The following is a 27,916-nucleotide window of genomic DNA, read 5'->3' as shown; positions in this document are numbered from 1 at the left end:
TATAAATTTTGGGATGGAAATGGAAATGCGTAAAGTGGAAACAGCCCCCGAAACAAGGCTTCGTCAGCAGTAGAAATCCAAAATAGTTAGGTGGCCTCTAGTTTCCTTCAACCTACCATTGAAATGTAGGGAAACGGCTATCTTCAGAGGTAAATGTGTATTACTGAGCATTGCAAAGAATGTGCTGTACAATTCACCCCATGTGTTTGTACTGTTTGCTTACTATCAATGTGGGAGAAATGGCGGAAGTTGATGCAACATTAGACCAATCATTTCTGATAGCTGACGCCCCGCTGCACCCGACATTCTCCCCCGTCTCCTCTTGCTGCCTCAGGTTCTAATGAAACCCCCTGCTTATTGATCAATGTCCCAATAGTTAGTGAAGAAAAGCATACTACAAGATAGTCTACACAGAATGGTGTAACTCCTTTTCTATACGGACCGGAATTTCGAATAGTTGCTTCTTGATTGTATTGCTCTCGTGCAACTATTCAACAAATCATCTACTCCAACGTCCATCCACAACTATCGCATTTTGTTTGTCCGTGGAAATATAGTTACTATGGCAAGCTTACTTCGCCTTCTCCGGACACAATACACTGTCCCAGTCGACCCAACAGTCTCCTTTGCCGGCAAGACCGTCGTCTTAACTGGAGCCACGTCTGGCCTGGGATTCGAAGCCGCCATCAAACTTCTGAATTTAGGCGTGGAATCCCTTATTATCGGCAGTCGCAGCCTCGAACGAGGAGATGTAGTCAAAACCGAGCTGGAAAAGCGCACCACCAGACAGGGAGTGATCCAAGTCTGGGAGCTGGACATGAACAGTTTCCAAAGTGTCAAAACCTTTGCGAGCCGCATTGAAAAGGAAGTCAAGCAGTTGGACATCGCACTCCTCAATGCAGGTCTATGGAATCGAGGGTATACCGCATCTCCGGAGGGATGGGAAGAAACGTTGCAGGTTAACGCGTTATCCACTTCTCTACTGGCGCTTCTGCTCCTTCCGAAGCTGAGAGACAGCTCATCTGACTCGACCCCGGCGCACCTTGCTGTCGTTTCCAGCCAACAGTTTGTTCGAGTCAAGGCTACAAGCCTTCGGACGGAAGGGCCGCTATTGGAGCATTTGAATGATCCACGGCACTTTAGCGGCCCAAAGCAGTACGGCATCTCTAAGCTGCTGTTGGAGTACGCTCTGAAGACGGTGGCTGATCGAGTACGGAATGAGAATGGAACTCTCCCTGTTATTGTAAATACGATAAGCCCGGGACTCTGTGTGTCATCGCTTGGACGGCAGTATGATCGGTTCTATGAGCGATGGTTTGTTTGGCTGTTCTATAAGCTCTTTGCTCGCACGGCAGAGCAAGGAAGTCGGTCGCTCGTTAGTGCCACATACCAGGGAGCAGAATCGCACGGGAAATGCTGGAGGAGTGACGGGTATCTAGAGTATGTTTCTTCATATTCTCCTTTCCTTCCTTCTTCTTCTTCTTCTTTTTTTCTTTTTTTCGGTCTTCAGTTGGATTCTATTATTACATGCTAACAAGGACAGCGAATCTACCGCGCTGACAACGGGAACGGAAGGAAAGGAATTCCAGGTCAAGGCATGGAAGGAGATCATGGAGATTCTGCAAGAGCAATCTCCAGAAATCAAGGAGTTGGTTGGGGAGTGAAGGATAATATAGGTAATATAATATTAAATTAGACGAAGAAATAAGTTAACCGAACCATAAAACTGTGGAAAGAGATAAATATAGATACAGACTCACATTAGCTCCACCGCGGATTGAGGAGAACCCGAGAACCATACTCAATCAGGACAAACAAATGAATCAGAGAGTGGGATAGGGCTGAGGCGAATCTTTCTTTCAAAAAAGCCTCATTTGATCCCATTTGGATGCCCAAATTCCTCCCCGTTAGTTTGGTGATCTTTTCTCTGCCACCGCGTATTCGTATACACTGATCGCCCCCCTTTGATTCAACATATTAAGACTCTTGGCAATCAGCTTTTCGAACCAGTGCCCCACGCGCTCCGCTTTTGACTGCGAAGAAGCATATGCTAACGCCAACACTAACTCCCTCCTGAAACTCCTGACCAAAATCCTTTTCGTATCTCTGCCTGATTTCCTCTTCTTCTTTGTTCTGTAGCCTGTCCGATCCACCATAAAAAGCGCGTTTCCCGCGTCAGACACCCCCCTCAACCTCATTTCCTTAAATACCAACATCCGTTACGTCAGCCGGACAGGCATCGATAGACTACACCATGGCGTACAACCAATCTTACAACCCAGATGCGTTGCCAGCGTAAGTTGAGTTCGCAAGTGATTTTCAGGATGCGCCGTGGATCGCTAATGTTGCATAAAATGGACCAGACATGCAGAGCCCGAACAGGTACCGATCGAGTGTTTTGGTTTCCCTGATCGACCCCTCCATAACTGACGAAAATAAACGCCAGGTAGCTCAGATGATCGGTGCGATGCAAACTGGCCCTCAGCATCACCAGAGTAAACCGTCTCGGCCATCCCCCAACCCCTCTTCTACTAGTAGTGGTGTTCCGCCTCGCGTTCCTGTTACGAGTGCGCACATGAACAAGCCATTGCCCGCGCCGGTTGCAAACCAACACCAACAGCGGACTCATCCACTGCACCCATCACCACCTCCACAGAACTATGGATTTGGGCCACCTCCGTCCCAGCCTGTGCGCAATCGGCCCCAGCCCTCGTCCCGGCCCCCACGGTCTCCAAATCCGCCCCCGTTGTCGGTCCCGGATGACGATCCGCAACAGCTCTTCCCACTGTTTCGCGCCGCCAACTCATCCCACACCGGTTCACTGACGGAGATGGAGCTGGGCTCCGCTCTGGTGAATGGTGATTTCACTTCGTTTCACCCTAAGACCGTGAAGATGATGATCCGCATGTTTGACCGGAATAGCTCTGGAACGATCTCGTTCGACGAGTTTGTATCGCTATGGCGCTACCTTGCCGCGTGGCGGGAGCTTTTCGATCGATTCGATGCCGACCGTAGCGGGCGCATCAGCCTTCAGGAGTTCGAGAACGCACTTCTCGCATTCGGATACCGACTAAGCAAACCGTTTGTGACGGTGCTTTTCACCACGTTTGAAAGTAAGGGACGGCAGATGAATGGACCTGCTCACCTGGGGAATATGGGAATGAGCTTCGACCTGTTTGTACAGGCGTGTATCAGTCTGAGACGTATGACGGACGTGTTCAAGCGGTATGACGATGACCGCGATGGTTACATTACTGTGAGCTTTGAGGAGTTCTTAACTGGTAAGGGAATTGCGGTGTTCCTCCTCCCTTGACCAGTCGCTGACACAATGGCTACAGAAATCCTGCAACTACAGGACTAAGCGGTAGATAAGGAGTTCTTGTGCATCTCTGCTTTGATCTTTTTTTTTCGTGTTTTATCATTATACCCTGTTTATGGAGCATCATAATTCAAGCACCGGGCGATCCAGCAAAAAGTGGTATACAAGGTGTATTCGGTGGACTTGCAAGCTGCCTACTCAAGGTAGTAATTGCTTTGTGTTTAAAGGCTGCATTGACCTGTACTATAGATTGCAGTGTCTCATGATCAGAATACGGACCCGTTGGCAATTGATTTGGTAATAGATAGAAAAACTCCCCTAAACCTTGTTGGGATGCATTGTCATTTAGGTCCATGTGGCAAGGAAAATTCTCCTACTTGCATACTAACTGTACCAAGAATTTTTCTGTTAGGGGCAAAATAAGAAATAAATCAGAAGACAGTTTAAAATTAAAATCTCTGATCCCCCAAAGAAAACACTACCATTCATACAGTACTCCGTACATCATCTCTGTGCTTTTGCATGCCTCGGCGAATCGGTCCTTGAAATCTTTTTAAGTCCGACAGACTCGGCATCTTCCGAAAGGCCGACAATTTAGTTAGTCAAAGTTATAGATACTGACATCGCATTTATAAGTCTCGACCACATCCTCGCTCCCTTTGGTTGGCTCCTTCACGCCGAAATGCCTTAGCAACCACCAGTGGAAATCCATTCAGCGACTGCCCCAGAGTTTTCCCTTTTCGCCTCGGTGTTCTGTGGCTTTTCTTTCCTCGTTCTTTACGTCGATCTTTTACTAACCCTGAGTCACTCGGTCTTTCAACGTCGGATCTGCCCGCCACAACGGATTGGGCGCATTCTTGGTCCCTTTCTCCTCAACGGGGCGTCCAAATCCTCCCCTGTCAAGCCAAGTCAAGTCAGGCCAAGTCTTGCATCGCGAAGAATGACGGCGCTTTCTCATCCCAGTGATGACCGGGATCAACATGATACCCACACGCCCAGCAATGGTCAGATTGTGACGGACGACAAAATAGCCCCGGCGGAATTGAACCCCAGCTTGGCGGACACCGACACTTCGAATAACCATCGTCAATCTTCAGAGGAAAAGCATTTGGATGAGGCCAACGGTGATGGAACGGTGGAAAAAGAGGCAAATGGCGCTTCGCTGGAACGAGTGCCTTCCCAGGCGCAGAAACTGGGAAAGAAGAAGATTATTGTTGTCATGGCGGCGCTTTGTGTAAGAACGGGCTTTTGCTTTTCTCCTCCTGAAGTGCATCTTGGATCAAATCCCGGCTAACCATGCTGAAACCTATAGTTGGTCCTGTTCTTAGCAGCTTTAGATATGGTAAGTACCTAGATCGCTCGCATCTGTCGTCATAGTTCGGATGTTTACAGGCTGGTACAGACAATTATTTCCACGGCCCTGCCAACAATGGCCTCTCATTTCAATGCATCAGAGAGTGGATATTCATGGATGGCTTCGTCGTATATGCTTGCCAATGCCGCCGCAGTGCCCCTCTGGGGTAAAATTAGTGATATTTGGGGCAGAAAACGGATTCTGTTGCTAGCCAATTTTACTTTCCTCGTAGGTAGTTTGATCTGCGCGTTGGCTATTAATCTGCCGATGATTCTGGTGGGCAGAGCTATTCAAGGTGTTGGGGGTGGTGGTATCATCGTGCTGGTGAATATCTCCGTCTCCGATTTGTTCAGTGTCCGGTAAGTCATGTCCTCTATATGCTTTCTCCCTTTTGATGGAGGGTTGCTAACTCATTTCTGCTTTAGAGAACGGCCGTTGTACTACGGTCTTTTTGGTTCTACGTGGGCAATTGCAGGTGCTCTAGGCCCCATCATTGGAGGCGCCTTCACCACCAACGTTACTTGGCGTTGGTGCTTCTATCTGAATTGTAAGGAAACCGGCGGGCAGTAGACCGGACTATGCTAACATGTCTGACTAGTACCCATTGGAGGCGTTTCTTTTGTTATCCTCGTCCTGTTCCTCAAGATTGAGGCTGAAAAAACTCCGCTTCTAGCTGGTCTAAAATCTATTGATTGGATAGGTGTCGTCTTGATCATGGGAGGAACACTCATGTTCTTGTTTGGCCTGGAGTACGGTGGCATCACTTACCCTTGGGACTCGGCCACCGTCATCTGTCTCATCGTCTTTGGAGTAGTGGCGTGGGCTATCGCATGATGGTTGAATGGAAGGTCGCAAAATACCCCGTTATACCGATCCGTCTCTTCACGAATTGGCACAACGCCCTGGTCCTTTTTGTCTGCTTCTGCCACAGTTTCGTGTTTATCGCTGGCTCCTTCTACCTCCCGCTCTATTTCCAGACTGTGCTCCTCGCCAATCCTATTATGAGCGGTGTCTACGTGCTTCCGAACGTTCTCAGCCTGTCCTTGACTTCCGCAATCACTGGCTTCATCATTAAAAAGACCGGCCGTTACCACGAGCTTATCGTGGGCGGATTATTCTTCATGACCCTCGGATACGGGCTCCTCATTAACTTGAAATACTACGCCTCGTGGCCTCGTATCATCATCTACCAACTAATCGCCGGCTTTGGCTCCGGCCCCATTTTCCAAGCGCCCCTCGTTGCCCTCCAGGCTAACATCCACCGTGGCGACGTCGCCGCCGGAACCTCTACGTTCGGCTTCCTCCGCCAAACCTCCGCCGCCATGTCCATCGTCCTCGGTACCGTCGTGTATCAAAATGTCCTCCAGCAGCAAATGCCCAAGATTTCAGCCGCGATCGGGCCCGAGAAAGCCACCGCGCTCGCCTCCTCCTTCTCCGGCTCCCAGGGCGACCTCATCAAAGCACTCCCAAAAGCCCAGCAGAGCGTCGTCCTGAAAGCATACACCTTCACCCTGAGCCGGATGTGGATCTTCTACACGGCCATCATCGGCCTCGGGCTACTCGTCAGTCTATTCATCCGACCCGTCGAGCTCAGCAAGGCACACACCTTCACCAAGACGGGACTAGCGGAGCAAGAGCGCGCAAGACAAGAGATCCTCGCCGCGCAAAGAGGCGAGACTCAGCCCGAATCCAAGGAGACCGTTTAAAACCCCCCTAGTCATCTCATCTCTTCTACACCAATGGGTCACCCCCATCCCCTCCCTTTCTTACTTCCCATAAATCTACACGCTACAGTCTACACGCATAATAGACCCTTCTCACCCTTCTTTCAACACTGTCGCCCCCCCCTTTTCCTCAAAATAATCGAGTTGCTGATACTCCTGGCGGGTATTATGAGCATGTCAGACCGTGGAAAAAGTTTGCTGGTTTTCTGTTTTCGCCTTTTTGGTTTATCTTAATGTCTTGCTATACCCACTTCAACAGGGAGGCTTAATGGCTGGAGTTGCTCAAATAGTGTATATTGGATTGGAACATGATGAACTGGAGTAAATACGTACTGTACATGCACATACGGATTCAGCGCAGAGAATGCCGTCGAAGAGTATAATCAGGTTTGAAGAAAAGAATTTGCTCCGCACGTTTTTCACATAATAAGACCAACTAAGCTAATGACCATCCTCTTACCTTACCTTACCTATGTACCGCAGAAGCTCCTAGGAATGACATCACTGCTTCGCAACCGGAGGCTTTCGGATAACCTTATTCCATGTTAGTTTACACACAATCTGATTGTTCAGTGAGTAGTTAACTAGTTAGCCAGTTAGTTACACTATTTATACTTAGTAAGCTGTACACCTTGCATCTTGCTACTATTTTCAATTCAAGTACAAATGAGGTATATGTGTACTTAAGTGGTTTGTGCCAAGTTGATCTATCGCTGCTCATTGTTTGGGACCGCAAACTTAATCTGAACTTTATCGGCAATGACGTCCGTGTACGCCGGTTTAGGCAGTCGATCGTAGATTCAGCTCTGTTCAATTGGTACCGGGCTTTCGGTTTAACTCAGATGATCCACCGTAGCATAGATGGAGCAAGTCGCTTAGCTTTTCTTGGTCGTTCTACTGCGTATAAAAGAGACGTATATGGCAGCTGAACCCACCAGAGAATACACAATACCCCCACTTGGCCGAAAGAAATATCGTGTTCCAGATTTTTATTCCTATTCAAACATCCTTATATACATTACCGAATTTAGAAAGATAAAACGAAAAAATAAAATAAAAAAAAGATACTGAAACGCCATCCGCAAGTGATTATTGAAAGAAAGCAAAAGGTTGTTCTGTCCTGGTCAAGAGATGGGAAAGAGAGAGACTGAGAATCTCATGCGGAAAGAGCTTTTCGAAAACAAGCGCTTAAGGCAGGGTTGCCAATAAGATCCAACGGCAAAAGGAAGGGGTATAACAGTGGAAAGGAAGCGGAAGCCACGGCGAAAGTAGAGAGGACTGGAAAGGGGAAAGGATATCCAATGAACAAAAGAGACATATCCAACTCGCTCACCCGATTAGGTATTAATACCTTCCTTAACGCCACACGATGCCATAGTTGAGACAGTGAAAGAAAGAACAAGACCGCAATCATCAATCTAGACAACAAGGGAGGCTATGTCTTTGCCTTTTTCGTTGCCCCTTCCGCGTTTGGTCCACTATCAGGGCTCTTGCGCTTCTTTTCTTGATCGTCTTCTCGCGCAAAGCTGGGGCCTGTTTGAACGGCGGGAGTGGGAAAGGTCAGAGGACTAGGAAGCATATTACTGTCCGGACCAGACCGGCCAAACCCCCATTCAGGGAAGAAACTAGATGGAGAAGGAAGAAGCGCATCTGACACGAAGCGGCTAGGAAGTGCAGATATCGGAGTGTCTATGTTGTTGTTATTGCCGCCGCTGCTGTTGTTACTACTATATGCATTGTTATTCGGAGCAGCGGTGCTAGGGGGAGGTGGCCGGGCAAATGGATTCGGTGGTCCCTGAGCGCCTGCACTGAGAATTGCACCGGCAGAAGGCGAAGGCGGAGGTAGCACTACACCGGAATGGTTGCCGTCAGGATTGGCTTTCGCTGGTGTAAGTGTCTTATTCCCTGCGGAATCGCGGGAGGATGAATCTGCTGTTGCGCTGCCCCGATCCGAACTCTCGCTGGGTATTTGCACCTTTAGCTGTGGACGTTTCGTATTTAACTGACCGCTGTTCGTCCGAACAGGAGGCTTGATCTCAGGCACCGGCTGAGGACGAGGCGCTTCAGTCGCGGCTCGTGGTGGAGGTGGAGGCGCCACTGGTTGGCTGAGTCCCTTTTTGTCCTTAGATTCGTTATGTGAAGATTCAAGCTTCACTTGTAAGTTCTCACTGCGCGGCGACGTAGGTGGACCGACTCCAAAGTGACGAGCCAAGACAGAACCACGATCATCAATCGGCGTAAAGATACTACGTGATTTTGATGATATCGACCTTTGCTGCGGCGGCGACTGACTGTCTTCGCCTTTCATCGGTCCAGGCATCTGTCCGCGGGAGGAGCCTCGGGAAGCGATACCGTTCGCTGTTGTTGTTGCGTGGGTTGTTGTTGTTGTTGCTGCTGCTGCTGCTGCTGTTGCTCCGACGGGAACGCGGGCGGCATGGAACTCCTTCCCTGTTCCGGCATAAATGTCTGGGCGACCTGGGACATTTGCGGATGGGGTGGTTGCGATAAACCCATTGGAGGTGTTTGCTGTGCAAGGATATGCGCATGCTGGGGGTGCTGTTGAATATGCGGTGGAATGGCCTGGGGCGGCATTGTGTGCGGCGGCATGGATTGCGGCGGCATAGGCTGATGCTGATGATGCGGGGCTGCATGATGTACGCCGTGCGGAGGGCCAAAGTGTGCAAACTGACCGGGTCGGGGTTGTTGACCTAAAGCATGGTGGGCATTCGGATTATACACGGAAGGGTTAGCCATATAGGCAAATCCATTCTGAGGTGGCGGTGGTGTGGCATGATGTTGCTGTGTACCGATATTGGAGCTGACTCTGCGAACATGATTCCTGGAGGATGGTCTTGAAAGTCCTTGAGGTTGAGGGGTACCGTGACGCGGATCAAACGGCAGTCCATTGCCAATGGGAGGGGACGCGGAAGGCGCATGATTAACATGTTGGAAGCCGGGATGACTGGGGAGATGAGTGGGTATCATCGGTGGGTTATTTTGCGGTGGTGTTGGATGCATTTCTTCAGGGGCAGGTGTGGTCTCGTCTTCATCGTCGTCATCATCGCGCCGGCCGTTGAAGTCCTCAGGGCCTTTATGCTCGTGTGGCGGGCCGAACTAAAGGCAAAGTATGCCATGTTAATACGATGACTCGGCATCATACAGTTGGAGAGAGAGACGAACATATTGATAACGACCCAAGGTCTCGCGCATATCACATGATGAGAATTCATATAGCTTCTTGTTGTGACCGAATATAATGACAGCAACATCTACTGAACATAGCACCGCAAGCTCATGTGCCTTCTTAAAAAGACCACCCTTCCGTTTCAGAAAAGTACTAAAGACCAGGGCATCATGTTAGCTCTTTAAATTCCACGCAGCGAGAAAGCATAGACATGGGACTTACACTGAACGGTTGCGATCATCCTTGATCGCCTTGATCTCGATCTTTCGCCGACCCATGAGGGATACAGTGTGAGCGTATCACACAAGGGTAAAGGGCGTAGGTGAAACACCGAAGGCAGGATCAATAGCGAGTAGACGTGAGGTTATGCGTCTTTGTATGAATTAGTGGCGCGAGTTGAAACCCAGGGAAGCGCCCAAAAAGAAAAAAAAAAAAAGAATCCAGAGCGCGGTGGAATAAACGACTGTGTTTGCTAGGCTCCTTTCTTAGATTTCCCCCCTTTAATTTTCTTTTAATTTTAAAAAACAGGAAGATTAAAAAAGAATAACAAAAATAACGAAAGGCTGTAAACAAAACGTTTCAATCTCTCCCAAAAGAAGTGGGGACAAAGAAGCAGATGAAAAAGAATGCGAGGGTACAGATAGACAAGAGGGGTGAGATTGGCACAGCGCTATTTGGAGGGATGAACCAACGGAGCGCGTAAAGGCGACGGCGTCTTACCGGTCGGAGGAAGAACAAGGGACCCCCTTATGCAGGCAGGGACTAGAGGAACCTCAGGTCACCAAGGTGAAAACGAGAGACAGAACAACAGATAAGATGAGCCAAAGTCAATTCTGGGATGGGATACGAAGGATGGATGGATGAGAAAGGCTGGATGGTTGGAGCGGCGACACGCGGGTGATGCAGAAGATTCTAAAGATAGACATCGACTGTGGGAAACTTCTTAATCACTGGACCTGTCGGCGGCTACGGGCAGCCGCCGTTGGCGAGCTTCTAACCGCCGCCCGGGCTATTTATAGATCCGTTGCTGACTGCTCCATGAACCCCAACCACTAGGTACATATACCGATCACTCCGCCTCCTTGTGGTCCAGGTTTTTGATCGATATCTCCTGGTCCCGATGAAACCTTAGTTCCGGCCTATCACCATTCTCAATACAATCCAATGAGGTTGCTGTCCTACCGAGAGTAGAGTTACGTCCGGGTTTCACTAATCAGGTCCATCTCACGTTGACGACTCCAAGGGTTGCGTACCAGTAACGATTTCATGAAGTCGATTTTGTCCGCTCTCATCATGCTGCACTTTATGATCATCCCCGCTAATAAGAAGGCCATCTTGAGCTCGCATTGACCCTCTCCAAAGAAAGCCTAAAGACTAAGTAGTTAGACTAGCCGGTGGTGCCAGCTATGGGCTTGACCGCCTGCACAAGGATGGAGGCATCAAGATACATGCCTGAGGCAGATGTTATCAAATTACCTAACCAGTTTAGTCCCTAAACTCGACACGGGTCCAGACTTTCAAATTTGCAGCCGCCTTCCTTCGGCCTTCGTCGGACTAGGCGGTAAAGGGCCCGCTGCTTTATCAGGGTGGTGGATAACGGGATCATTGGGTTGAACTGGCAGAATTGCTCCAGCTGAACCCCTATCCCTGTTGATTGGACCGTCTTCCATGACCAGTCACGATGATCAACTCAATGGATTTGATCTGTCGCCTCGCATATTCTAGTGTCAAGGCAAAAAGCCAAGCATCGATGTGAGGCGAAGAATTGGGTAATGGTATTTGATTCTGATTCTACGGAGTCGTGTTGTTTTTCTTTGGTGTATTTTGCTCTTGATGAGATACGTCGGATGTATGTCGACGACGTTGATAAGCAGGGAACAGTTGTCATACAACCAAGTCGAGTCATGCGCCCCTACTAAACGTACATATGCAGTGTCCATCTCTGGATATGGTTAATTGATTGGTTATAGATCTACTCCATACCTAATATACATCATGAATTCTACCTAACTGGAGCGACCGACATGGACGCAAATTCTCTGTTCAAGGTTGGGTACGAAAGAGGTTACTACCGACGTACTGTATGGATCCGACTCCATGGTATGATACGGTATTCTGCCTAACCTCTTTTTGCTCGACCCTGATACCTTAAATTTTAGCATGGCATCATCCTGACCACCAGGTTTCAAGAAGGAGGGGAGAATTTAATTAACACCAGGCCATTTCTTTCCATATCCTCAACACTGGCGTCGAACTCTTCCTGGTTCATCCTTTCTAGGAAGGCTTCCAAGGTATGGAAAGAAAAGAACTTTGGGTAGCGGATCGTGAACAATGAATGAACCGGCGTTCGTCTGGTCCTCTTGGATTCCAAGCCAATTAATTGGCGTCGATGGAGGGCGACTGAACCATGGATAGAGCAATGGGCTCGGAGGGTATTATTATTTCACCCCTGAAACGAGCAACACAGTAGATCCTCATCATCAATCGTCCTTCCAATCAACCTCTTCTACCTCGTCGCTTTTTCCTTTTTCTTCTCTCCTGTCCCTCTCCTTCTCTTCCTCCCATTATATCTTCTTCTTTTTTTTCGCCGTTATTAATTTTGTTTTACTCCGATTCATTCTGCCCGTCGGTCTTACCAGCTCCACATTCCAAGCTTAAAAAAACGTGGAGATTGCACTCGTTACTATTCAATTTCCCAAATTCTCTGCAGGTCGATTGTGGCCTTATTGCCATTAGTACAGTATCGCTGCACGCTAGACGTGCTGCCCCGTCTGGGCTGCAGGCGATTCTCTGACCACCTGAATGTCCTCCTACTAATTCGATTGATCTTTTATTTTTTTTGATCCATTTCAGTTCATTTTTATTTTTCTCTTCTTGTCTAATTTTTTATTTTTTCTCTTTCTCTTTTTTGTCTTTCTTAGACTCCAATCTATTGAATCAACTTAAGAAGTCTTTCCCTTTTGGTTTTACACCTCATTTTCCTTAGCCTGTTATTTATACGGCTTTTCTCCTATTAATCTACAGCCGGTTGCCCACTCACACGGTCGAGCGTGGAATCGTGAAGTCTTCCTCTTTAGATTCGCTAATCGACTCGTCTTAAGACGGCCACTTCTTGACCGTGCCTTAGAAGGTCGACTTCCCCAACTTAATACTTAGTCGCACCTTTCACCTCAGGAGTTCAAGAAGCGCAAGGTGAAAATGCCGTTCCTCGCCCGCGTTTTTCGAATCAAGGACTCTCATACTCCCAAAAAGACCAAAGCTCCTGTGGTAGAAAATAATGGCCCTCCCAAGCCAAAATGGACCGACGCGTGGCAGCGAACTGAAGTATCTCCGGAAGAAGTCCAGGATCTCCTGCGAGGTTGTACGCAAGAGTTGAAAGCCAGAGGTAGGTTTCCCTTCTTTCTTTTTTTCTGTGCCCCCTGACGTCAATGCCCCTCCGTCGACAATTTGCGATAGGCGCATTCTTCAAGTTGCTGATCATTGCCACGCTTTGTCCTCAACAGGTCTCCAAACACCTTTCCTACTATTACCCTTCCGGCCAGCCTCCGACGCCAGCGCTGCACGTACATTCATCCGCAACTACTTCAATCAAGCCCAGGCGAAAGGCTCGCCTCCTAAGGGAGATGTCTTAGCGCAAGAGCTCCGACTGACGGACCCAATTGTAAGCCACCCCCGAACCCCTTATGCGACGGGCTCAATTACCTTTGTATCCATTGTCTCCGCTTACACGGGTATCTCAGGTCCTCTGTAGTGTACTAAAGTGGTGTTGGAGCAGACTTCCTGGTGGAGTTGTCACATGGGACGCCTACGAATTGTTTAGAATTGGTGAACAAGGTCCGTATTCAGATGTCTCCGACGCATAGCGGTGGTGTATGCTTATTAAACTACAGATTCTCAGCTTGCCCGCGATGCATTCTCAACGTTCATCCCCATTAGCGTTGACTCAGATGCCAGGTCTAAGATCATTTTCGACTTCTTCGATCTTTTAACCGCGATTGCGGCGCATGGGAAATCCAACGGCCTGGGAGGACGAAAACTCTCTCGGTATGCCGGGTGGTGGGCATTTGAACATACAGACACTGGCAATGGGTTTGAAGCGGCCTACAAGGACTGGGCAAGGTATGTAGTACTGACGCCAAACGATAATTAATGGCTGGTTAACTCCTTGTAGCGCCGCGGATGCGACAAGCCACTTGTTCTTCGCATACCTACGTTCGCTGTCCCCTGACTCGCCGCGCGGGATGAGCAGTATCTCTACCCTACCCATTGCTTTGCAAACATTGCTTCAAGCCACGGAATACCCGCCGGAGACGCCAGCGCTTCTTCAAGTCTCTACCACTAAAGTTGTCATGATTGTCGACACTGTGTCTGCCACCCCTTTTGCTCTTTTACGCCGCGCAAAGAATTTCGAGTATCGAGACAGCGACAGTCACCTGCAGAAATTTGCTAGCTTCGAAGACCCCCTCCAAGCGCTGACGGATGAATGTCTCCGTGTACTGAAATGCATCTCGTCTACAAATCAATCGGTTGAATCGGATCCAACCTCCGCGACCAGAGAAGCGTCGTGGTCCAGGTTTGAAGATTTAGGTTTCGGGGCCACGGATGTTGACGACGACAGAACGTCGAGCATGGTGTCAAAGGAGTTCGGTGGCGGTCTGAGGTCTGTTCCTCAGTCTGGTGGAGGCGATCTCGGTCGTCCAACAACTCCCTCATGGGCAGACTTCATGTCTTCTGGTTTCAGTGATGACAACGTCTTCAAAGGTCCAGTGGCGCCGGTGTTGCTCCCTCCCGATAAGGTATTGCCCCCCATCAATACTATTCGAGGCCAAAGCTCGCAGTCCCATAAGCGTACTTTGAATACTGAGCCGTCCGTGGACCCTGGTGAATTGGCTAGTATTACCACTCTTGATCTGGATGACTCATTCTGGTGGGTGTGGATTAGCAGTTTGGCAGGGGAGGAACCAGCTTCCCGAAAGGCAGTCTTTGGGCGATGTGCATTGCTCGAGACTGTCATCAAGAATACGAAGTGGCTTGTCCTGGAGGAGCAGGTTAAAGGCGCGGCACCGGAGCCCGAGCCTGGTGCTTATATCGTCGAGAAGAAGGGTTTCTTCGGGTTTTCCACGCGCAAGAGACTCGGGCGTCGCAAGTCCTTAGCCAAAAAGGTTAGCGCGGTAGAGGAGTCTTACAAGCGGCCTGATAACCAAGGACCGCAAAGTAAGACCAGCATCGGTCCTGACCAGCATGCTCGTATTCAGGCTGCCGCCGCCGCCCTTCAAAGAAAGCATCGGGAGCAAGAAGAAGCCGCGTCCGGACAATCTAGAAAGAATATTCGGGATACCACTTACTCGAAGACCAATTCTGTTATGACTCTGCAGCCGGCCATTTTGAACGAAGCATCGCATGCTTTGAAATGGGCCAGTAACTACGACAAGGGCAAGAATGCCTACAAAGCCGCTTATATGGAGAATAGCCTTGCGGGAACTGGTGCTCCGGTAGATGAAGTAAAGGAGGCCTCCAGGGAAAATCTGAGCCCGCCTTTGTCTCCAGCCCTCAGTACCAGTACCCGACAGGCTCCCCCGCCTCTACCCAAGGATGACGTTCGTAGCTCTCCAGCGCCCGCAACACCTCAGAAGGATAGCTTTACTGGTGACCGAGACGCCAGTGGTCGGAAAGATAGTTCCAGTGCTCCTGTGGAACAGTCGGCCACTGAGCCGCTTCGCAAGTCCACGGATTTAGCAGAGGATACATCCAATAAATTAAAGAAGAAGCCTCCTACTATGGGAATCAAGAGTATGTTTGGGACAACGAAGAGGAAGCCTGAACCTGAAGCAAGACCGCCAATGAAGTCTACGGGTGCCGGGGGGTCCGCTGTGGCTGCTGCACGTGCTGCCCTGGAGGATAAGGCAAAGGCATCCCAAGAACCGGTTGTCCGTCCATCCACCCTGAAGAAGAAGCCTGTGCCTGGGGTATCAACCGCAGAAACATCGAAGCCTGTCGTCGAAGCTCCAGCTACTCCCAAGCCTGTCACTGAAACACCGAAGCCTGAACAGCCGGAGGCCAAGATTCAGCCAGAGGCAAGAGTGCAGCCAGAACCCCATGTCTCCGCATCAAATAGCGACTACCATAGTAGCCAGCGGCAAGCCGAATACGATGCCCTTTCACGCGTAAATACCAACGAACGCACCACAGCCGATAGTGAGTTCTCGAGATTTGATCAAGGGCCTTTGGTGGAGCAGCCGGCGTTTGTTCCAGAGGATTCGCCTGTGTCCGATACGTTCTCAGAGAAGGAACCTGTCGACAGCGCACCGGCTGAAGCCAAGGATGAAGTTAGCCCTCCCTCTCAGGCCAATCCTTCCCATGACCGGTGGGCACAGATTCGTAAAAACGCCGCCGAAAGAGCCGCCCAGTATGAGCATATGCGGATGAACGAAGACGACGGTGGCAACACAAGCGAAGAAGAAAGTAAGTAACGCAAGCCTCCATAATAGCAGTCGTCCATTGTACTAATGTTGTATCATTAAGGTTTCGATGCTCGCGCGGCTCGGATCAAGGCCAGGGTGGCCGAACTGACCGGCAAAATGGCTTAATTCATACTTGAATCCTTTATTCATTCTTGAGTACCAGTCACTTTTATCTTTCGTCTTTTGATGCACATCATCTGTTCATATACCTTGTACCACCTGTTTAATCTCTATACGGCCTCGACAATTTCCGATATCTGTTGCAGGCTCTGTTTTCTTTTGATTGCCCCGCGTTTGGGCCTGGCCTCCATAAAATTCCTATTCACATGACAAGAGCACAGGCTCTGATAGCGAAGGATGACGGACGCGCGCCATGAACGGACGACTCTGTTGTAACATCATCCCTGGCTTATTAGTTCATCGAGGGAAGGATATTCATGTTGTGGCGATTCCCCTTTTCAATTGTTTTGAGCTTATCGTTTTATTCCCCTTCCTGTTTTATTGATTGTCTTTTGTTTATTTAATTACTTTTTTCACTTTTCTTTCACACTTTGAATTACCGATATACCTTAGCCGACTATCGCTATAAATCAAGCTCAATTTTAGTACATCTCCGGTGTAAATTACTTCGCGGGCCTTTACAAGCTTCATCCCTTTCTTCTTCGGCACTTGGGTAGGATAAATGTTACCCAACTGATATTAATGGTGACTATTTAAGATTGTGGGCGTATCCCCCAGCTTATTGAGTGCCAGGGAAACTTGGGATTGTGTCGTAGAATGGTGGTATGTAGAATTGAGTTGAGAACATATATCATCGAAGGTACATACCCTAATCATTATATTCATGAAGTAAATTACCATTAGGTCAAGAGTATCGTATAGTACATTATAATTATCATTATCTCAATAATATATACCGTCATATGCCAATATGTATGTGGCGAACAAATCCCCCAAATATGTCAAGGCCAATCAATCATCAGCGCAGACTCAGTCGGTCTGTGCCTGAAAGATGCCACCTCAGACATGTCCCATATACTCCCAAATAATACATCGCTGAATGAATCTGGGTATCAGATAGTATAATATCAGAGAGTCTAAAGTAGACTCTCTTTTCGTCGTGATAGAAAAGATATACCGTAGAAGAGAGAAAGCCACGATCACTATCGAGTGTGACGTAAGCGTCGAGTCGCTTCAATGGCCACAAGCGTACTTAGCGCGCCAATAAACAGACAGATCGAGATGGCATTGGGCGAACCCTTATCGAGGTTCATCCATTGCGTCTCCGAGGCATCTCGCTTTGTGCTACCTGGCTCGATAACACTGAACACTATCCAGCTGATGAATGTGCCGACGAATTGTGGCAGTGTCGTGTACACATTCAGCACGCCTAGGTAAATGCCAGCCAATTCACCTGTTGATGGTAGATCGGAGGCACCACCCTCTGTGTCACAATCGCTGTCTGTGTCATTGTGGTTGAGACGCAGCACGTCCATCTCCGTATCTCCATTTCTATCACCGTAAGCCTCAGAACGGATACTGGAAGATGTGATCATAGTGACACCGGCCAGGCGCGATGCTTGAGTTGGGCCTAAGGCCAGCTTGTTTATCTCCACACCCATGAAGGCGAAAGGGGCCCAGCTGCTGACCGCCCACGGAATTCCACATAAGGCTACTAAAAAGGTTGCAAAGGCCCGGGATCGGGCCAAAGGTGCGAAGATCATAGTAGCTGCAAACATCACATGGGAGATCAACCAGGTCGTCTGCAAGTCCGGTCGTATCAAAGCGATCTTCTTCAGCAAGGCGGCAATCCCTGGAGGGGGTCGTGGTGTAAATCGGGGTCTCCTGTCATCTGGAGGCTGTACGCAGAATGGCAACAGAACAGAGCTGAAGAATGTTATGGACGAAAAGACGACCAGTGACAAACTGCCAACTCGGCCAACCTCGCCAAGCATGTCGGTCGGATACGTCGCATCCTTTGGAACCTCATAACGGAAATATGTCTCACCAACCCAGGTGGTGCTGTAGAAAAGGAATGGAAACCAGCCTGGTATAGATTAGCGAGGGTTGTATCAAAGTTTTCACAAGGATGTCTATACCAATCCACGCCCAAAATTGAGCCCAGCAGATGGCTTGGATGCGGGGAGGCAAGTCCATTGTAGTTTTGAATAATTGAGACATGACCTGGAAAGCCCCGGCCTTCCCTTCGGAGTCTCTGTCCCACAAGTCAACGAACCGCATCTGGGGCGTATCCTCGGTCATCTACTCACCTAGCAGTAATCAATATCCTCTCCTTCACCGCATAACAAGTGACCAGAACAGCGATGAGTAAGGATAGCGCAGCGATAACTGTCATCTGCTTAAACTGAGTATCGCCAATTGTGGTGCCAAATATGCTAACTGTATCGATTGATCCGATAACATAACTAATGAGCTGGCCAATGGCTGACATTCTAGTGGCTTTGGGATATTAGATCAGTCATTCGCATTCGGCAATGGGCAAAAAACATACCCCATGCTGACCCAGCCTGCTGTGATGGAATAGGCAATGTATCAACTATCAAGCTCCGACAACACGCTTGGACTAGACGCTGTTAGATAGCACTTGAGATTTCCTTGGTACCCACACCCACCGATATTGATGGCAAAGTCTACGGCATAAATGCTAAGGACCGCTAGCGCAATGGTAACTCGGTTGGCCTAGTAAATGATCCACATGTAAGCTCTTGCTTAAAATTCAGCGTGCTTCTCAACCTACCTTTTCTGCCTCCTTGACAAAAAGACCGACAATCTCTGAAGTCCATCCCAGCACTAACAAACACATCGCGACGATCAATGAGCCTACAATCATGAATGGCCTTCGTCTTCCCCATTTCGATCGCGACCGATCAGCGATGACACCAATGAGAGGCTGGATAATCAACCCGGACAAAGGACCAGCGATCCAGACAAGTGATGTTCGAGATTTAGTGAGGCCGAGCTGGAGAAGATACGGAGTGCAGTCTATGTCGAGTAGGTCTGATTAGAGGACGGTTCGGCGGCGGAGGAGAAAAGGTCTTACAGGTCATTTCAATGCCCCAAGTAAACCTGCACCATAGATATCTTAGCGGATCATGTTCATCACAGGCAGTGTAGATACCGACAATGATGGTCAACGTACTGTAACCCTAACAGACTAAACGTCAAGAGTGCCATGCGCATTGCCTCTGTTCGTCCCTTGATGGAGGGCGAACCCACCCATCTTGCAGCTTGTGGCATCCTTAATTATATCGCTGGATGCTTGCATGTAATTGACGCTCTCTGAAATCCTCGATTTTCCATGAAATGGACTAGGTCCACCTGGTCTCGTGCCTACGATCAGGCAACCACACGTTCTAGAGCAGTCGACAGGTTCTCAATTCGATCGGGGAATATAAGAGTCTGGGCGGCAATTGCGAGGTGTAAGGGCTCCTATGAGCTTAGACTCGACGAGTAATCAACAGTCGGCGGTAGAGGTTGGAGGAGGATTGCGCTCGTCGCAGTGTCTGTCTGTGATAAAAAAAATAGCATGGGAGGATGCAACGCAGATCCAATGGCGGGAACAATGTCGTGGAAGCTCGAAGACTGATGGACGAAAGCGCGTAAGCGGTGCTCTATACCGGGAATTAATCTGATGGGAGGGTCAATCGCATATAAAAGCAAAGAGCGCCTGGAGAAAATTGAGGCACCAAGGGAAGAAAGGAAAGAAAGGAAAGAAGGAAAAGGAAAGTCACGGGCGGGACCCAGACCACAGACGCATGCGGGCCCCCGGGAACGTCAGGGCAGAATTCAATCAATCTTATCGGCAGCAGGCTATGAAATTTAATCTTACCAGACCCACAAGGGACCTGAAAGGGTGGTTTATAAATAGCTGATCATGAACTCTCAAATGAACATCGACATTTTACCAGGCGACTGACTCGTACGTAATGCTAATCTTATTCATCTACAGGGATCCAGGGGTATGTTCTTCTTTTTTTTCTTTCTTTTAAAATGTCCTCGTTGTCCCCGCCAAGTCTTAGAATCGGCTTGGCCTCTTTTCCTGGAGAACAACGGCGCGAGGTCTGCGCATCTTTCGTGATCTCGTAATATTCACTTGATTCGTTTCTAGAGTTGGGTGGTAAAAATGGATTTACTCCGTCATTGCCGGCCCACCGATTGTTTAAAAAAGCCGCCTACTCAAACCGAAATTCCCAAACATACCATAACAATAAAAACAAACTCAGTCATGCTGCATTAGTATCCTTGCCCCTTTTTGTCCTTTTTACATTCTCGTTAGCCTCATAAGCCTTCCCCGTCTACAGACGGTTGGGGGTGGAAGTCAAGGGCCACTGGTAGCCAGCAGCATCGCTGAACTTGTAGCCGAACGAGGCAGTGAAGTCGTCGAGAACGGCAGGTCCACGGGAGCCTAGTCCACCGTTAGCCACAAAAACTCACATACTATATGCAACACAGATCCAGAACATACCGTAGGGGTACTCCATAGGGATGATCTCCTTGTTATCGTCAAGGTAGTGCAGGAGAGGTGTGAAGATTCTCCAGCTGGCGTCAAGCTCGTCATCACGCACGAAGTTCGAGTGATCGCCCTTCAGGCGTCCAGAATCAAAGACTCATAAGCCTCGGGGATCTTAAGGTCGGAGAAGCGACGGCGGTAGGTGAGGTCAAGCTCAGTCACGACAGTCTGCATGGAGAGGCCAGGAAGCTTCGAGTTCATCTTAATGTACACGGACTCGTTGGGCTGAACACGGATGACGAGCTCGTTGCGAGGAATGTCCTTGAAGATGCCTGAAGTCACGTCGCGGAACTGAATACGGATCTCGGTCTTTTGCTCGTTCAGGGCTGGGGACTGTAAGCATGCAAGCAACGCAGGGAGAGTAAAGGGTAGAATGTACCTTTGCCGGCCTTCATGATGAAAGGAACACCGTCCCACCGCTCGTTCTTGATGTATGCGACTAATGCGCAGAAAGTGGGGCAGCGAGAATCCTGAGGGACAGTCTCGTCCTCTTTGTATGCGGGCTTACTTCCATCCAAAGACTTTCCGTATTGACCGATGATGACGTTCTTGGGCTCAATGGCGTCCATCGCGCGCAGAACACGCACCTACTAATGCATCAATATCAGAACAGAGGATGGTTGGGTTAAAAGAAACCGTTACCTTCTCGTCACGAATATCCTCGGCGGAGAATGAGATGGGGCGCTCCATAGCGAGCAAAGTCAATACCTGCAACAAGTCTGCAGCAAAGAGGTAAGCTTTCTTGCCAGCATGTGGGAACAAACAACGTGTTACATACGGTTCTGCATAACGTCACGAATGATACCGAACTCGTCGAAGTAGCCGCCACGACCCTCAGTGCCGAAGGGCTCCTTAAATGTGATCTGGAGCAAGTTATTTTAGTAAATAGCCAGGCCAAACGGAGCAATTATCCAATTCGTACCTGCACATTATCGATGTGATGACGGTTCCAGGTGGCGTTGAAGAATTCGTTGCCGAAGCGCATAATAAGGATGTTCTTGACCATCTCCTTGCCCAGGTAGTGGTCAATACGGAAGATCTCCTCTTCCTTCCAGTTGGGGTCGAGCGCCTTCTGGAGATCACGCGAGCTCTGCAAGTCCTTGCCGAAAGGCTTCTCAACCTATAACAAATAAAGCACACATGAGCAACCGTTTTTGCTGAAGACGACGGTATAAGGGACGACTCACGATAATACGAGCGATACCGTTCTTGGGGTAGCAGTTTCTCTTTAATTGCTCCGACACGGTAGTAAAAACGCTGGGGGGAAGAGCCATGTAGAAGACACGGTTCTGCTCCTTCTGACCCTTCTCGATATCCTCCAGGTGCCTAGTGAGGTTCTGGAAAGCCTCATCCTTGTCGTATTGACCCGAGACGTAGGAGCATAGTTGGCAGAAGCTGTCCAGCTGCTCTTCGATTTCCTTAGTAGGGGTCTTAATATACGACCGCACACGTCTCAGATATTCTTCGTGGTCCATTTTTGTCCGGGCATAGCCGACAATCTTAATTCCTTTGGGAAGGAACTTGTTACGATACTAGATGCAGGGTCAGCCAGGGAAACAAGGTTACCTAACCCCTCATTAGAGGGCTAGTCCGCAGGTACATACAAGGCCGAAAAGTGCCGGGAACTATGAGAGACATTAGCTTCCGATTTCTTGCACCAAGCTTCGCAGGATCACCCACCGTCTTCTTCTTCGCGAGATCTCCCGAGGCACCAAGTACTACAATGGCAGTGTCATCTTTAAGCTCGAGGGTGCTAAGCGAAATATCCATGTTAGCAGCGAATTAGAGGCAGTTGCAGAACAGGGATTGTGGATAATGTATGTCGATCAACGGGAGCCTGTATGTGATAGAAGGAAAATTCGAAGAAAATAAAAGAAAGCCCAAAAAAAGCAATGTAGAGGTCGAATTCTAAATAATATATATAATTGATGGGGATCAATTCCAGGTTGAAATGCTTCGAGCGCGGTTTGTCACGGCGGGTGGACAAAGTGGGCGGAACAGTTGAGAGGGAGGGAGTGATGTCAGAGGGAGGCAGGATGTGGTCAACACTCACCCAGCGTTCTGGCGCTCCTCAGAACGTGCTATTGTGCTGGCCATGATGTTATGATAGGAGATCGGGTCGCAATGGGGTGGAAGGAATGTAGGATAGGAGAAAGAGATCTAAGTTCGAGAGGAGAGGGAAAAATTAAAGGGGAGTCAGAAATGGAGGAGAGGTTTGTTGGAAAAATCCCCAACAGTTCCGGCGGAGCAGTGTACTTTTTTAACGCCGTGAGAGGACTTTGCTTAGAGCTGCAGCAGCATTACGATGGTGGGGCACGAGGCCTTCTTTTCCACCTCCGTCCATATAATTTGCCGCGGGGCTCTTACTCTTTCATGTATTACCTGGTATTATTATTTAATTCTATTATCATGATCTTTCTCCTTCTTTTTACTTTTTCTTTTTTTTTCGATGAAAATCTTTTTTATTTTTTATTTTTATTTCTTTGTTTGCCCCTTTTGTATCATTGTATGTCTCTACATACATACATAAGATTTTTTCTTAAATTCAAATGCTGTATTATAAATTTAACAGGCTTCTAGACTTTCTAGAAGACGATGTTCTTGCTGGCTTATCTATCATCTTGTAATGAATTTGCTAGCTAGTTCTCAGGTCCCATCGGTCTCTCACTCCTCTGTCTTATATCATAGCGTCCATTTTCATACGTGACAGTTGAGCTAGATAGTAGCCACCAGCCCCTTTGGTATTGATTGTACTACCTATAGGAGTAACTACAACCACCGTGCCTGTAGAGCATGTCTGTAACTTTGTATTACCGCCAAAATATCAGATCAGAATCCCTGAAATTATCCGAAGATGGACTGGGCTAAGTCTACCGGAAAATTCAGATCCACTGAGTACCACTCGTTCCATTATCCAAAGCAACTGCTGGATGTTGTTAACCCCGCGCGAGCTATCAGCTGGCTGGTAATCTTATGTCTCACGAGTCATAACCGCTTACTCTCAAGTAATCCGCATATCACCTGAATGGTAATCATTGTTTGATAGACGTGAAAGAAATGTAAGACATCGTAAGTACATTTTTACTTACTAAATCTAGGAGGGTAACCGTCTTCAATCTGATTGCCATTTGCCAACTTGTCAACGGAGGACGCAAGTTAAAGTTAGAGTTACAACGAGAGTCTGGATAGTTAATTAGTATTTCATTTGTAAGCCCTTACTCACTGTCACTCTGCTGTTTCATCTCCAATCCACCTTGACAAGTGAATCTGTCCCTCGTATAGTTTAATTTAATCTATAGACTACGTAGAAAGTATCCCTCCGATTACAGTACACAAAGAGCGATTTCGGACTCCACTGTATTACAGGGTATGTACATACAGGCCGGCCTATTCCATCGACCGCGCCAGAAGCTGTGAGGAAGGTAGCCGGAACTGCGTGCTCCTAGAAGCCACTTTCGGTGACCGTACTCGTGGAGTTTGATCGGCGGATTTGTCATCCAAAGTTGATAACTGCCACTCAATCAATACGGATTCTATTTTCCCGTAAGTTTAAAGAAAGTCTGGATGAAAATGTAATCAGACCGACTCGGCTGCATTAACGCCGAACCTAGCCTCACGACTGTACCGAGCCGGGTATTGACTTGATAGTTGACTCGGGCTGTCTCTAGGTAGTAGATGTGTAGAAGTAGATGGCTCCCAATTACTTCTCTTTTTTTTCCTTTTGTTTCCTTTATTTCTTTTGAACTTCTACGGTCAGACCAGGATACAATTGTGTATTGTCAGAGTAAAACAACATATACTCCGCGTAAAGGTCGCTGCCGATTGCCTGTGGGGCGGAACTCGCTGTATTTCCAAATATGTGCTCCCGGTATGATCACTCAGTAAGGGTGCCGTCTTTAGTTATAAACTCCGTAGCGGAGTACGGAGTACATCCCATACATACTACATCACTGGATGAGCACCACTGCAATGATGAATCAAACCCCAACATCCCTATATGCACCCAAAACACGGCCCCTACTTTATATGTATGCACCGAGGTCCCCTATTCGATGAAGTGAGAGCGGAAACCCAAAAGGTAACAGCAACACCTGATCCCTCTGCAGGGGCGATGGGGCCTTTGTCGTCATTGAAGAGTCAGTCTCCTGTGACCTCTTAAACACCTTTCTGTCAGCGGGGTGCAGTCCTACCTAGGTAGACAGATACTCCATGCCGTTAGAATAGCCGCCCGAACCGGCCTCGGACCACAGTAGCCCGACGGCAAAAAAGGTAACGATGCGGTGGAGACTTGCAGCAGGAATTTAGAGTCAATGCTTATATCGGGGACAGGAATATTTATTTCTCCGTGGTAACCAAAGTAGGTTTAGCGGCTGTTTCCCATGCTCCATCACGGGATTTGGCTAGCCCTGGCTGGGGTCGACCACAGGTGACCAGTCAGCTCGCTAAGCGTCCCGAAACGGGTTAGGGCGAGTCGCACCGAACACACCCTCGCAAATTGTGAACGCCGTCTCATACCTACGAAGCGACGACAACCACGACAACCCGAACGACATTTTTGCGGGTCATTTCCTCGACTTGTTTGCGTTGCCCGCTGTTGCTCAGAACCGCCGTCAGAATGCCTTCGGAACACGGTCACAGACGTGAGTACACCTCTGGAGTTGTTGAATGTTATGGTTCCGGTTATGGTTATGGTTATGGGGTGTGCGACAACGGATATACTTGGAGTCGGGAAGGAGCTTGGAGGATCTTACATGAAGCTTGGTTGGAGACGAGATGCTAACATGTATCTTTCTAAATTATAGTCTACGTCAAGTAAGTTACCACAACTATATCGTGTCGCGCGTATCCGGAAATGATATATGTCTATCAAAGTCGCCTGCGAGGATGGGATACGGATGGGACCGCGACAGATGATCAGAACAGAGGATTAATACGAATTGCTTTTTAGGGGACGTCACCTGAGCTACCAGCGCTCCAAGCGCCAGGTCAACCCCAACACCAGGTACCGATCCGCATCTGATATCGGAAGTTTGGGACATGGAATCTGACATCGGTGATATAGTCTGATCAAGATCGACGGTGTTGACAACACCGAGGCTGCCAACTTCTACCTCGGCAAGAAGGTCGCTTTCGTCTACCGGGCTAAGCGCGAGGTTCGGGGTTCCAACATCCGGGTGATCTGGGGCAAGGTTACTCGTCCTCACGGTATGTGAAACTGGACTATATGGTGCACGGAACTCGGGCAATGGTGGCGGAAATTGCAGTGATGTGCAGGACTGACAATAGCATCCAACAGGAAACTCCGGCGTTGTCCGTGCTCAGTTCCGCCACAACCTCCCCCCCAAGTCCTTCGGCGCTACTGTCCGCGTCATGCTCTACCCCTCCAACATCTAAATGACTCGGTTTTATTATGTGTTAGTTGGCACTCCGGAATCTTCACGCAGACAGTCGGGCAAGGAGTCGACGGTATGAGCCAATGTTGAGATGGAGTTGGCGGGTTGATAATGTTCGTGGGAGAGGCAGGGCCGACCAGCCCTACGAATTAAAATAAAAGAACTTTTATGTCTCCTTTACAGCATGGATATCTGTCAGTTATTAGGCATTAGAAACGCTTGACCCGTTTTAAACACCGGCGAGCATCATGTGTCTTCTCTGACACCATGGCTTCTCCACCACTCGGCGCACATCACACCAATCAATATACCATTTCAGCATGATGATTCAATTTCGCATTCGGACGTTAGGCGGGCCCTATTCGAATAGAAGTCTAGGGTGGACAACGAGGATGAGATGGGCAAACAGCAACCACTTGCAGCAAATAGAATTTTTCCCGATGCTCCCGATGTTGAAAGTGAAACCCAGTCTAGACGAGCCCGTATGCGACATTGGCTCAAATCTCATGGCGTTGATGGCTATAAGCTTATCTTTAAATCCCGGGGTTTGTTGCCGTATCCAATTACTAGAACATTTTGTAAATCAAACCTTAATATTCAGGAACCATATGTTGATTGTGGACACTTTAGTTTACGTCACTCCGACTACGTCCTGCTGCGTACGTGTACAATTGGTATATGACCTGTAAGCAGTTGCTCCAACTTCTATTGAGCTCTGAGCTGCTAGTATACATATCCTGTAGGCATAACCTCTTAGGGCAGGATATATTCCCGCCCACCGTGCAATGATATGTCATCGCGTCAGATGCCTGGTTTTGCTCTGGGGCATACTTTGTGCAGTAAACATTCTATTCTACATGGAACCCCTCAGCTCATTAATTATAGGGGCAACACTACAAGCATATTTGCCAGAACGTACACTAATACATATAGTAGCAGGGAGCAGACTTGTATCAAGCACGCTACTTGGGCAAGTACAGTACACCTTATATACTTCCGAGGGAACCGAACCTCTAGCATATACCTTTTTCATTTATGCCCTACATGGCCCATGGACCTAGATAACTATCTGTCTTAGAACACCCCATTCGGCCAAAACCATGATATAGAGATTGGTCTAGCCCCGTACCTACTATGGGACCATTCATTGTGATACAATAATAGGGGCCACCATGTCACTCCGTTACACCAGTATTTCTTCAGATAATATGTGCTGTGCCTGGTTCTCCCATTTTGCCTGGTTCTGTAGGGGTGCTGTGCTACATGAAGAGCAACAGACTGGAACAGTCATAAGTGGGCACATACCATGGACTTGCCTGGAGCTGACGCCTCTCAATTGTCGCTTAGAGAAGGTTGATGACAGTGTTATTGAGTCTGGACGTGTAGCTGCGGGGGGTCATTGGATATGTACAAAGGACGTGACTGGGATCTGGCAGTATGGCATGGAGTATACCGATTATAGGTCGGTGAAGGGTGCAGATCACAGTGTCAGAATGCTTAAGCACATTGGTCGTTCCCTATCTTGTTGTGATTATATTGTAGAGCACGTTGGATGGTAGGAAATTGTTAAGTCTCCTGCTATTCCAGTGGGACATAGGAATGTAAAGAGTTTGTCAGAGCTTGTGGCAGTAGGGATTGACTGTGGTACAGAGAAGGGATAGGGGAGACGAGCCAGAAATGAGGACACCACTGAATAGTGTTCCACAGACTTGATTAATGCTAGGTTGGCTGCATGCATTTTGAAGTAAGTGAAGCCAAGAATCGACAGATGCGCAGGGACTGTCGGAGAAGCCCTGATCAATTCGTGAGTTTCAGTTAGAGTAAGACGCATTGCCAAAGTGGGCACCCGCTGTCTAGTATGAAGTGTTCAACCCCGGCGAGGATACGATCTGGGTAGAGCTTGCCTCCAAGTTATCTCTGACACCATCGCAAGAAGGTGAAGATAGACTC

General features: G+C 48.5%; 8 protein-coding genes across 8 annotated transcripts; 5 read left to right on the top strand and 3 right to left on the bottom strand.

The window, feature by feature from the left end:
* Nucleotides 1-562: 562 nt before the first annotated feature.
* ANOM_001169 (putative short-chain dehydrogenase/reductase family protein) lies at nt 563-1,664 on the top strand (the record flags this gene model as incomplete). The annotated part of the gene is made up of 2 exons (XM_015546426.1): nt 563-1,440; nt 1,544-1,664. 2 exons carry the CDS (start codon nt 563-565, stop codon nt 1,662-1,664), a joined length of 999 nt encoding a protein of 332 aa, XP_015410910.1.
* A 424-nt stretch (nt 1,665-2,088) lies between these two features.
* On the top strand, nt 2,089-3,526 carry ANOM_001168 (EF-hand domain-containing protein). Its single transcript, XM_015546425.1, has 4 exons — nt 2,089-2,295; nt 2,364-2,382; nt 2,447-3,281; nt 3,339-3,526. The coding sequence occupies exons 1-4, from the start codon at nt 2,255-2,257 to the stop codon at nt 3,359-3,361; spliced, it is 918 nt and encodes a 305-aa protein (XP_015410911.1). The 5' UTR covers nt 2,089-2,254; the 3' UTR covers nt 3,362-3,526.
* A 733-nt stretch (nt 3,527-4,259) lies between these two features.
* On the top strand, nt 4,260-6,379 carry ANOM_001167 (MDR family MFS transporter; the record flags this gene model as incomplete). The annotated part of the gene is made up of 6 exons (XM_015546424.1): nt 4,260-4,553; nt 4,632-4,661; nt 4,722-5,032; nt 5,099-5,220; nt 5,272-5,422; nt 5,488-6,379. The coding sequence occupies 6 exons, from the start codon at nt 4,260-4,262 to the stop codon at nt 6,377-6,379; spliced, it is 1,800 nt and encodes a 599-aa protein (XP_015410916.1).
* Nucleotides 6,380-7,832: 1,453 nt separating this feature from the next.
* On the bottom strand, nt 7,833-9,859 carry rlmA (SRF-type transcription factor RlmA; the record flags this gene model as incomplete). Its single annotated transcript, XM_015546423.1, has 4 exons — nt 7,833-9,028; nt 9,088-9,511; nt 9,578-9,734; nt 9,804-9,859. The coding sequence occupies 4 exons, from the start codon at nt 9,857-9,859 to the stop codon at nt 7,833-7,835; spliced, it is 1,833 nt and encodes a 610-aa protein (XP_015410917.1).
* Nucleotides 9,860-12,779: 2,920 nt separating this feature from the next.
* ANOM_001165 (putative morphogenesis protein (Msb1)) lies at nt 12,780-16,211 on the top strand (the record flags this gene model as incomplete). Its single annotated transcript, XM_015546422.1, has 6 exons — nt 12,780-12,966; nt 13,085-13,242; nt 13,322-13,415; nt 13,472-13,700; nt 13,753-16,043; nt 16,104-16,211. The coding sequence occupies 6 exons, from the start codon at nt 12,780-12,782 to the stop codon at nt 16,166-16,168; spliced, it is 3,024 nt and encodes a 1,007-aa protein (XP_015410918.1). The 3' UTR covers nt 16,169-16,211.
* A 994-nt stretch (nt 16,212-17,205) lies between these two features.
* Nucleotides 17,206-19,342, bottom strand: ANOM_001164 (putative sucrose transporter; the record flags this gene model as incomplete). The annotated part of the gene is made up of 8 exons (XM_015546421.1): nt 19,203-19,342; nt 19,104-19,129; nt 18,801-19,045; nt 18,676-18,742; nt 18,555-18,626; nt 18,313-18,502; nt 18,142-18,257; nt 17,206-18,089 (listed from the first exon to the last, which is right to left on the bottom strand). The coding sequence occupies exons 1-8, from the start codon at nt 19,298-19,300 to the stop codon at nt 17,206-17,208; spliced, it is 1,698 nt and encodes a 565-aa protein (XP_015410919.1). The 5' UTR covers nt 19,301-19,342.
* A 701-nt stretch (nt 19,343-20,043) lies between these two features.
* Nucleotides 20,044-22,724, bottom strand: ANOM_001163 (glucose-6-phosphate dehydrogenase). Its single transcript, XM_015546420.1, has 10 exons — nt 22,627-22,724; nt 22,254-22,326; nt 22,178-22,198; nt 21,761-22,105; nt 21,496-21,693; nt 21,352-21,436; nt 21,216-21,292; nt 20,953-21,160; nt 20,529-20,899; nt 20,044-20,468 (listed from the first exon to the last, which is right to left on the bottom strand). The coding sequence occupies exons 1-9, from the start codon at nt 22,668-22,670 to the stop codon at nt 20,649-20,651; spliced, it is 1,302 nt and encodes a 433-aa protein (XP_015410912.1). The 5' UTR covers nt 22,671-22,724; the 3' UTR covers nt 20,044-20,468; nt 20,529-20,648.
* A 1,879-nt stretch (nt 22,725-24,603) lies between these two features.
* Nucleotides 24,604-26,570, top strand: ANOM_001162 (60S ribosomal eL33 domain-containing protein; the record flags this gene model as incomplete). The annotated part of the gene is made up of 5 exons (XM_015546419.1): nt 24,604-24,709; nt 25,039-25,213; nt 25,522-25,575; nt 25,636-25,778; nt 25,870-26,570. The coding sequence occupies 5 exons, from the start codon at nt 24,604-24,606 to the stop codon at nt 25,965-25,967; spliced, it is 576 nt and encodes a 191-aa protein (XP_015410913.1). The 3' UTR covers nt 25,968-26,570.
* Nucleotides 26,571-27,916: the final 1,346 nt, after the last annotated feature.

Source organism: Aspergillus nomiae (genome assembly GCF_001204775.2).
Source record: "Aspergillus nomiae NRRL 13137 chromosome Unknown contig00021, whole genome shotgun sequence".
Taxonomy (NCBI): Eukaryota; Fungi; Ascomycota; class Eurotiomycetes; order Eurotiales; family Aspergillaceae; genus Aspergillus; species Aspergillus nomiae.
Note: the sequence above shows the minus strand (reverse complement) of the source record. Positions and strands in the feature narration are given on the sequence as shown.